This window comes from Otolemur garnettii, unplaced genomic scaffold (assembly GCF_000181295.1).
Source record: "Otolemur garnettii isolate 467f Iridium unplaced genomic scaffold, OtoGar3 scaffold00053, whole genome shotgun sequence".
Classification (NCBI taxonomy): domain Eukaryota; kingdom Metazoa; phylum Chordata; class Mammalia; order Primates; family Galagidae; genus Otolemur; species Otolemur garnettii.
The window spans coordinates 209,217-219,465 of record NW_003852448.1 but is presented as its reverse complement, the minus strand read 5'-3'; the positions used below and the strand labels follow the sequence as shown (position 1 = coordinate 219,465).

At 41.3% G+C, this 10,249-nt stretch overlaps 1 protein-coding gene across 2 annotated transcripts; it reads left to right on the top strand.

The window, feature by feature from the left end:
• The first annotated feature begins 1,561 nt into the window (after positions 1-1,561).
• On the top strand, positions 1,562-6,512 carry ZBTB14 (zinc finger and BTB domain containing 14). Of its 2 annotated transcripts, XM_023514464.1 has the most exons (3): positions 1,562-1,591; positions 2,100-2,183; positions 3,355-6,512. In XM_023514464.1, exons 2-3 carry the CDS (start codon positions 2,181-2,183, stop codon positions 4,699-4,701), a joined length of 1,350 nt encoding a protein of 449 aa, XP_023370232.1. In that variant the 5' UTR covers positions 1,562-1,591; positions 2,100-2,180; the 3' UTR covers positions 4,702-6,512. The 2 variants fall into 2 exon arrangements, with proteins under 2 accessions (XP_023370232.1, XP_003792060.1); XM_003792012.3 differs by lacking the exon at positions 1,562-1,591 and having other exon boundaries at positions 1,983-2,183.
• Positions 6,513-10,249: the final 3,737 nt, after the last annotated feature.

Here is a 10,249-nt window from a genome sequence, read left to right as displayed (position 1 = left end):
CCCTTCTTCTTGTTCTCGGAGCCGCGGTCCCCGGCCTGCGCCAGACGTCCGATTATGAAAGGAAAAGTGGCCCTTTCACCACCCGGCTCCGAGGCTGAGCTTTTGTTTGGGAAGCAATACAAACGGCCTTATCCACTCCGTCACCTCCTGGGCAGAAAGAAATGAGAGCTAGGGCTCGGCACGCCTTGAAGGTTCCTTGGGTCTTGCGCTTGGTTCTGTGCTTCCCCTGGATTCCGAAGTTGCAACAGGGAAGTGGTGCAGCCGCCATTGTCGGGCTGCTCCGGGGTAGGGGAAGTAGCTGCAGCCGCTTATATAAGTTTGGCTTTGAAGGGAGCCGGGCTCCCTGCACTGTAACGGCGGCTCCGCACGCCAGCAGTCTGCAGAGCATTTAGGAAGGGCAGCTTTATTGTGGAGGTTGGAACCATATCTTTTCCTACACCTACCTCCGTAGATACTGGCAGCGGCTGCCTTCCAGTTTGACTCACCTGAAATTACTAATTGGAACATCTCAATGGAAAAAAAATGGGCCCATGGACACACGATCTCTTTTCTGGTCCCCAGAGATCTTGAGAAGGGAGGTGGGAATACATGCTGGCCAAAAAAGAATTTAAAAAGCATACTCTGTTGCCATGGCTACTGTAAGGCCACTCCTCCCTGGTCCCCTGCATTTTTATCCACAAGTCCCAGGTGGGGGTTTCTGACCACAGAAGGACGAATCATGCATGGTGGGAAGATTTTGCCCCGCTGTCTTCTCTGGAGATCACCTTAGGGTGTATCTAGGGAGCAGAGATACTAGAATGATCAAGTCAGAAGCATCCTTAGAAATAATTTTGCCCAACCCTCACACTGTGCAGATGAAAACCCCCTAGTCCTTAGTATGTTCATGGTTTTCTAAAAGGAGTTTTGTTTTTTTTTCTTTGCAGTTTTTGGCTGGGTTGGAACCAGTCACCTCTGGCATATGGGGCCAGCGCCCTACTCCTTTGAGCCACAGGTGCCGCCCTAAAAGGAGGTTTTTATGATTTTCAGAATTGGTCTCTGTGTTGGAGCCTTGTACCACAGTTTTTGCAGAAGACTGTATCGCAGCCCAGTCTTTCGCTCCTACCAATCAAACAGGTTATTTGTGTGGTCACTGTTAAGCAGAAGAGACTTTTTATGTTCTTAAGGTTATTGGTCTCCATGATAGAGTTCTTTGCAGACCAAAAAACCAAATTCTTTAATCTTCCGTGTAGAGATAGATAAAAACACCTGGATTTCACAAGTGCAGAGTCTGTGTCACCCAGGTGAAGTTCAAGTGGTGCAAATCATAGCTCACTACAACCTCAACTTCCTGGGCTCAAGTAACCCTCCTACCTCAGCTTCTAGAGCAGCTGGGACTATAGGTGTGGGCAATCAATCACACCCAGATAATATTTTAATTTTTTAAAGTTGTTGTGGAGACAAGAACTCACAGTATTGCCCAGGCTGAGGTCTACTCCTGGCCTCTAGTGATCCTCCTGCCACTGCCTTCCAAAGTGCTGGGATTGCAGACGAGAGCCATTGCCCCCAGCCTCAAATGCCATCTTTAAAGGCAAACAGGGACTACCTCACACAGGTACAGAAAGAAAAAAGCAGCCACTTTTTCCTCTCATCCCAATAATTTTGCATATGTGTACTTCTGTATTATACAATTTAAACTTCTTTATGTCTGTTTGAACGTAGAGAAAAATGGTAGACGCCTACCTACCCAGCAGGAAATGGGGGATCTAGGACATGGTGCACTTACTGGCTTTTTCTGTTTGTGTGTTGCCGTCAGCATCTGTACAAACGTGGATGTGGGCTGTGTTTGTGAGGAGAAATCCCGTAGTGTTTTTCTGACCCCTCCTTTCATTTCCTGGTGCACAGCCCCTTCATGCTCTAGTGCTCCAGCCCTTACCTGTTCAAAGCTGGGCTTATTGCCAGCTATGCACTGTTCTGCTCCCAACCTGAAAATGGGTACATGCACAGGAGACAGAACAAGAAAAGCAAGTTTTATTTTTTAAAATCAATACTTGAAAACCTTGGTTTGGGTTTTGGGATAGAGCAATATCCTACCTCATTCTTGTTTGTCCTTTTTCTTATAGATCTGGCGTGCTTTTGATCAGAGTTCCTCTGATCTGAAGATTTTGACGTTTGAGGCACTAAGATAATAGCCTGTGTTGTTCATGGTAACTATAACTTTGGATATTAAATCTTGAAGTGATTTGACATTTGCTTTTACTTATGTTTATACACATATACAGACACATACACATGTATGTATTTTATACAAACACACACACATACATATATATATAAATTCTCTTTACACATTAATACTTCTATTTCTCTGGGGAAATTGTGTATTTTCCTCAGAATTTTACTTTGTTGAACAAAACTAAATATTTTTAAAAAGAAAACATGCTGAATACAATATTTTAACTCATTTTTTCGAAAAGATGACAGGGATCTTTCATGCCAGTTCTAACTTACTTTTGTTTATAAAATACTTGCAGCATTTTATCAAATACATCCAATGTTAAGGATACTTTGATCTGGATGCCAGTAGCTTTGGTATCTGGGGGAACTAAGCACCTCATCACTGTCTTCCCAAAAGTCATCTGATTCACTCAGTGTCAGATTAAACCTTGACCTTCATTCCTAAGTGGCCCGAAACTGCTATGGAAAAATTAAAAAACAACACTGAATGGATTGTTAGGGTAATGATGTCTCTCGCTCGTTGTGGTAATGATCTGTCTCATCTATCAAGGAAGTATAACGCTGAGCACAGTTATTTTACTGAGTCCTCCATTCATGGAGTTAAGAGAAGAGGCAACATACAGGTTAGAGGATCCTTGACTCAAACCTGTTTTTTAAACCTTGAGTCTGGGTTATTTGTCATTATTCCCTCTGCTTGGGAAGAAGCATGGGTTTGGGGGGGCTAGATTGTATTTGACTGTCAGCTTTCCACTAAATAGCTACAGAATATTGGACAGGTTTCTATCCTTGCCTACAAAATAGGGACGGTGATATATACCTCATAAGGTTATTTGAACATCAAGATTATAAACCATGTATTATCTGCATGTAAAGCATGTGTTATCTGCTCAGTGAAAGTTGCTATTATTATAATTAGGCAAATACTTAGTAAACTGAAAAGAAATAGAAGTAACCGTGTGGAATTCCCTAAGTTGAGATCAGTCCTTTCTACCGTATTTATAGGCACACTCTTACATGGACTTCCTAAAATTCTTAGGTTCTAAAAATTAATCAGAAAAATGAAAATCTGGCTTTGTTCTCTATATGGGAAAGTACTATTTGTAATTACTAAACTTTCTTTTTTAAAAAAATTTTTTGTAGGAGTTTTTCATCAGTATGTCTGAAACCATTAAATATAATGACGATGATCATAAAACTCTGTTTCTGAAAACACTAAATGAACAACGCCTAGAAGGAGAATTTTGTGATATTGCTATTGTGGTTGAAGATGTGAAATTCAGAGCACACAGATGTGTTCTTGCTGCCTGCAGCACCTACTTTAAAAAGCTTTTCAAGAAGCTTGAAGTTGATAGTTCTTCAGTAATAGAAATAGATTTTCTTCGTTCTGATATATTTGAAGAGGTCCTCAACTACATGTACACGGCAAAGATTTCCGTGAAAAAAGAAGATGTTAACTTGATGATGTCATCGGGTCAGATTCTTGGGATCCGATTTTTGGATAAACTCTGTTCTCAGAAGCGGGATGTATCTAGTCCTGATGAAAATAATGGTCAGTCAAAAAGTAAGTATTGCCTCAAAATAAATCGCCCCATTGGAGATGCTGCTGACACTCAGGATGACGATGTGGAAGAAATTGGGGATCAAGATGACAGTCCTTCTGATGACACGGTAGAAGGCACACCCCCAAGTCAGGAGGACGGCAAGTCACCCACAACAACACTCAGGGTTCAGGAAGCGATTTTGAAAGAGCTGGGCAGTGAGGAAGTTAGGAAAGTCAACTGCTATGGCCAGGAAGTAGAATCCATGGAGACCCCAGAATCAAAAGATTTGGGGTCACAGACCCCTCAAGCCTTAACATTTAATGATGGGATGAGTGAAGTGAAAGATGAACAGACACCAGGCTGGACAACAGCTGCCAGTGACATGAAGTTTGAGTATTTGCTTTACGGTCACCACCGGGAGCAAATTGCCTGCCAGGCATGTGGTAAGACATTTTCTGATGAAGGCCGATTGAGGAAGCACGAAAAACTCCACACGGCAGACAGGCCATTTGTTTGTGAGATGTGTACGAAAGGTTTCACCACACAGGCCCACCTGAAAGAACACCTAAAAATCCACACGGGATATAAGCCCTACAGTTGTGAGGTGTGTGGAAAATCATTTATTCGTGCCCCAGACTTAAAGAAGCATGAGCGAGTTCACAGTAATGAGAGACCGTTTGCGTGCCACATGTGTGACAAAGCCTTCAAACACAAGTCCCATCTCAAGGATCACGAAAGAAGACACAGAGGGGAAAAGCCTTTTGTGTGTGGCTCCTGCACCAAGGCCTTTGCCAAGGCGTCTGATCTGAAAAGGCACGAGAACAATATGCACAGTGAAAGGAAGCAAGTCACGCCCAGCGCCATCCAGAGCGAGACAGAACAGTTGCAGGCCGCGGCCATGGCCGCAGAAGCTGAGCAGCAGTTGGAAACAATAGCCTGTAGCTAGAGGTGATGGACCGGGCGCTCTGCCTGGGAAGCAGAGACAGATCGCAATTGATCATAATGAATGAACGGCAGTTACTATATTTTTGTGGCGATGTATGGAGCATTGTACTCACTGGACTGAAGACAGTGCTTGCTTAGGTAGTTTTAAAACTTTTCCAGGAAATAATATTCCTAAGTTCTGACCAAACAGTCTGTCCTATCTAGTGTCTAGTATTCATGTGGCCAGGAAGCTCCCCTCCCCCAACTTTTTTATGATTTTAATTTGAGAACTCCTCTGTTAGAAGTGAGAGACATCTATTCCATTTTAGGTTCCTCTTATACTCACTGGTGAGTGCACTGCACAGAGTGATAATTAAGTGAATTAATTTCCTAATCATCACAATTCTATGTGACTTACGGTCAAACAGCAGTTTTAATAACTTAAAGTACTTCAGACACTGAAAATATCAGTGGGTGGTTGACTGAGAACACCATGCAAAGATGAAAAGTTCTGGAAATGCAGAATGGTATTAGATTTATATTTGGTTTGTTAATTTTATATTGCTGTTTTTCACTGTTTTTTGGTGGACAAATAGTGGTTGCTTTGCTGAAGGGTTTCTTCATCCGTTTTGATTGCCTGTACCTACCCCAGAAGCTGTAGTCACACATCGTGAAGGCTGAGCAAACCCACCAGGATGCTGGTGGTCTCGAGGCTGAGTTCTTAGGTTCTTCTTAGGCATGGCTGCTCTACACCAGCTGGGATTTGTGGAGCGAACCAGTGGTGAGAGGAGTAGAAAAGACAAGGTTTTACATCTGCAGCTATTCCAAGATTGATAGATTGAAGTAATTCTTAATTGCTTTTGGAATTGGATTTTTGTTTAGGATCAAAATTAGGACAAGAACAGGTAATGTTTCTTCAGATCCATTTGTGTAACAGGTAACTTAACAGAATGTCGTCAGGCTTTGGGGCTCTCTGCAGCAACATGATTTACCCAAAAAGGAGATACAATCCGCTTACTTAAATTAATAAATTTGAAATCATTTAAGCGTGTAAATAGTGTTGGTCTTACATATTCCAAGTACAAGCAGATAGCTGCACTTTTTTTTGCACATTGGATTAAAGTAACTTCCATCAGCAACAAACATCAGACTGTTTATAACAGATATTAAAGATTGTGAGGCCAAATGTTTGTTTTGAAGGATATTGCATCACTGGTTACCATTTTAAATAGAAGTTGATTGCCTTTTCAAAGCCGTAAATCAGAACTCTGTTCCAGTTTTGGTGTACTAAATGTTCTTTTAACCATTTCTTTCAGAATATATTGAATGCCAATAATAGTTTGAATTATGTTCTGTAATAAAGTATTAGTCAATTCCTTTAGAATATGTAGTATTGAAGAAAATGTCAACTTTTTAAAATTCATCTTTGGTTGCTACGATTTTTAAAAAATATATTAAAAGTAATTTCATTTCATAGCTTGTTGCATTAACACCTGTAATTACTATTGTGGGAGGAATTTTATTTTTAAAATTGGTGTAAATGTTATGCCCAAGATTGTAGGATGAAGATGCTACCTTTTTTAAAAAAATTTATTTATTGGTAAAATGTTTAACTTAGCTTAAAATTAATTTAATTTCTTGAAAATTGTTTCTTCTATCCTGAGAGTAGTCCTGTCACTGTGTTTTTATGTTGTTAGTAGGAGGGGAACTGATCGCTGTTCCTAGGCTGTTTTAACCAAAGCAAAGGAAAAATACTTTAACGTCAGTAGCTACTTCAACAAACCTTATTTTGAGCCTTCATTTTCGTATCCAAAAGAAAATATATTTCTGTCATTCCTGTTTTCATTTTTTCATAGCAAGCTTCCACATACCCAGGTTTCTACCAAAATCTTATTTCCTGTACTGTCTTCATCATGGCTTTACAGAGTTGCAAATTAAACATGTGGTATTAACCCCCATTGAAAGTACATAATCAGGGTGGTAACCCCCCCCAAAGATGGCTTAATTTTCAGCACCTTATTTGTATTATGCAGATATTTACCATTTGGCCCACTTTGCATGAGAAATATACTTGTGTTATTTCTACCAGTGGTGGCACCGGGTTTGTACTGTGCATTAGGGTGTATGTTTTCTTGGAATATTTTTAGTAGCAGCAGCTCTCCTGTTCACTGATGCTGCCTCTCCACACTCAGTAGTCCTCAGGACAGTGAAGCCATCATGTCAGATTGTTCACAGATACCTCAGAACCATAGGAGGTTAATTCTGAATTGTGGTTACATGGTTACTCAGAGTCTGCCACATAAGAGGAAGGGAAAGTCTAAACTTCAATCAATATTACTACCTTTTCATTATTTACAATCACTGACTTTCCATTTGTACAAAGAGAATGTCTGTACACTTGAACTTTTAATGCATTTATTGGCACTGATCAAGTAAGGGAATTTTAGGAAGTCTGAATTTAAGGTAATTTGCCTGCCATTAACTTGGTCATCATTAATTTAGAATTGTCAGAAAATTCAGAAGTGACCGTCAAGTGGGCTTGATACAAACAAATTACTGTCTTGTTAGGAAAAAAATGATTGAGATGAGGGAAAATGATGCAGATGTATGTAGTTTTCAATTTAGTGGTTATTTGGTTCAGTTATCTGTAAGTTGTCATGTGAAGCTGGAATGCATTTCCCTGTCATAACACTGTTAGTGGTGGTTAGTTCCCAGCCTCCCGTGAGAGAGGTAGGACTAGTATAAGGGGCGTTATGTAGAGTTTGAAGTCCTGGGAGGAGTCAGAGCTATGGCTTCTAGAAAAGAGAATGGGGGACTCTCCCTTTCCTCTCTGAAGTCTGTCTGCGTTTTTGCATATGCCTTTGTAATTGGGAATGTCCTCCTCTGGGGCTATTCAGTTTAAGGTTACTCCTGCATCTAGGAGAGAGCTCTCTCAGATGTGTAAAGGTGGGGTTGCCTGCTCGACACATGTGAGTATCAGGTGTGAGGCTGGATCTTGGAGAAACAAAGGCAGGACAGGTTTGACCCCTGGCTGGTGGTCTGAGTGTGCCCTGTCCAGTCTTACACGTTCTTCTTAAAGATGAGCATGACATTTCCCTATGCTGTTACCTGTGATTCCTGAAAGGCTGCCATACTGGTCCTGTCCAAGCACCTTGAATGTAAGTTTTCAGCAGCTGAGTGTTTTCTTTATCTCCTCGAGAGATATTCCCAATTGCCAACATTCACTTACATACTTCCAGTGCAGCAAGGATGTGTGGTTTGGTGGAAAGGCTTTTCAAGTCAAACTTGGATGTGGGTCCTGGTTCTGCTTCTCAGTGTGTCGATTCAGACATGTTAACTCCTCTGAGCTGGCTTGTCATTTCTAAAATAGAGAGGGGTTTCTGCCTCATGGTCTACGGTGGATTAAATGTGTAACCAGTACAAAACATTCAGCCCACCGCCCACTGCGTTGTAGGTGCTCTGTCAGTGCTCCCTTCCTACAGAGTGTTCTCAGAGGAGCAGACAGAAGCAAAACTGAAGTTCTCTTTTGCCTTTGGCATTTGTCAGTTCTACTGTTGCTGGCCCTGAGCTGTAGACTTAAACCTCTTTAAGTCTTCTTAGCTGAAAATACTACAGAAGCTGTGTTAACCTGGGCACGTCTGTAAGCAACCCATTTGCAGCAAAACTTAACACATTTGTCTTAGAGTTTTCTTTGGTCTTGTAATCTCCCATCATTTGTACATTTTAAAGTAGGTCACTGAAGTGCATTCAGGTGTGAACACTGGCCTCTGTGGAGGGCTCTCTGCTCTTTGCAATTCTGGCTCTGCCATCACAGATGGTTCTGATTTTGAAGGCTGGCTTTTTAGTCTCATACATACATGAAATCATGCCTTTAAAAAATATTTTTATATTATGCTTTTCCAAAATTAGGCATATTTGGGGGGGCACCCAACTGTTCCCTGTCTAGTTTGTGTAAATTCAAGAATGATCTGTTGCATTCCCCCTAAAGGGGCTTTGACTACTACCCAAGAATTCACATTTTCCTTTTAGTTTCAGAGTAATGGTTTACTCATTCACTTTGCTCATTTTTGGAGGACGTCTCTATGAATCTTATGCAGAAATACTTCCTGTAGAATAAGACTGAGGCATATTGGTTGACAATTCTTGAAGGCCTTGTATGTGCCGGGCATCGGCATAGGTGCTGTCACCTAACAGTGAGCACAGTGAGCAAGACCAATACCATCCCTGCTGTCCTGGAGCTTATCATCTGGAATGGAATGCTTTCCTTTCCAAGTTTTATGAAATTTTACAAAAATTTACAAATGATTACAAATGTACAAAATGCTTTTTGAAAAACTGCTGTGGTATGTATTTTAATTGAGTTCATGGAACATACTTTAGAAAGTAATTAAGGGTTTTTGATAAATTGTCATAATTTAGTAGTACTGATATGAACATTCCTAAATGACTTTTGTGAATGTATACTGAGAAAATATGTCTATTAAATATTACCATTTTCATAGAATGATTCTCATTTTCCCTTATTGATACTGAATTTTGAGAAGAGGAATGGTAATAGGAGACTAAGGTATATTTTTTAAAACAAGTGATACTGGCATCAAGAATGATACTGATGATGGCTCAGCACCTGTGGCTCAAGCAGCTAGGGCACCAGCCACATACACCTGAGCTGGTGGGTTCCAATCCAGCCTGGGCCTGCCAAACAACAATGACAGCTGCAACCAAAAAATAGCCAGGCATTGTTGTGGGTGCCTGTAGTCCCAGCTACTTGGGAGGCAGAGGCAGGAGACTCCCTTGAGCCCAGGAGTTGGAGGTTACTGTGAGCTGTGATGTCACAGCACTCTACCCAGGGGGACAGCTTGAGGCTCTGTCTCAAAAAGAAAAAAAGAATGATACTGATGCAAAGAAAATTAGAGGCGTGAAGAATGACGACTTGGGCTTCCAGCAGCTTTGGGCAAAGATCGTAACCTAGAAGATTTTAAGGGAAGAAGCACGAAGAGCAAGCAGAGTTGCTGGGCAGTGGCTAAGGTCAGAGGTGTCCCTTAGCACCCACCAACCATTAAAGGTGACAGTCTGGGCAGGGTAGAATTGGCAAGTAAGCTAATGGAAATGTGAAGAGTAAAGATCTTAATGTTAGTTTTACATCACCTCAGGCTGCCTGTCATTTTGATGGTGTTCTGAGAAAGTGCTTGGTGCTACTAAACCTATTTGGAATGTAATCATTTTCTGTTTTCAGAGGGCAGAGGCCTCCCATGGGTGATTCCTAGAGGTCATGGGTTTTTTTCTCCCCTTTTATTTTTCACTTTGGATCTCAGTGACCATATAGTCAGGAGGTTCAGGATTTAAATAATAAAGCCTAGTATACGTTACGTATTTACCAGGTGCCAAGCACTATATACCCAGTGTGTGTGTTTTGTGAGAACTCTGCAGTACTCATTGATGACCCCACTGTCCAAAGAAGTTAAGAATCCTGCCCAATGTTCTGAGAGCCAGGACAAGGGAACGGGTCCATCTGTCTCCGGAGCCTGTGACCTTAGTCACTCTTGTTGGGCTCACGCTAGGAAATGTGT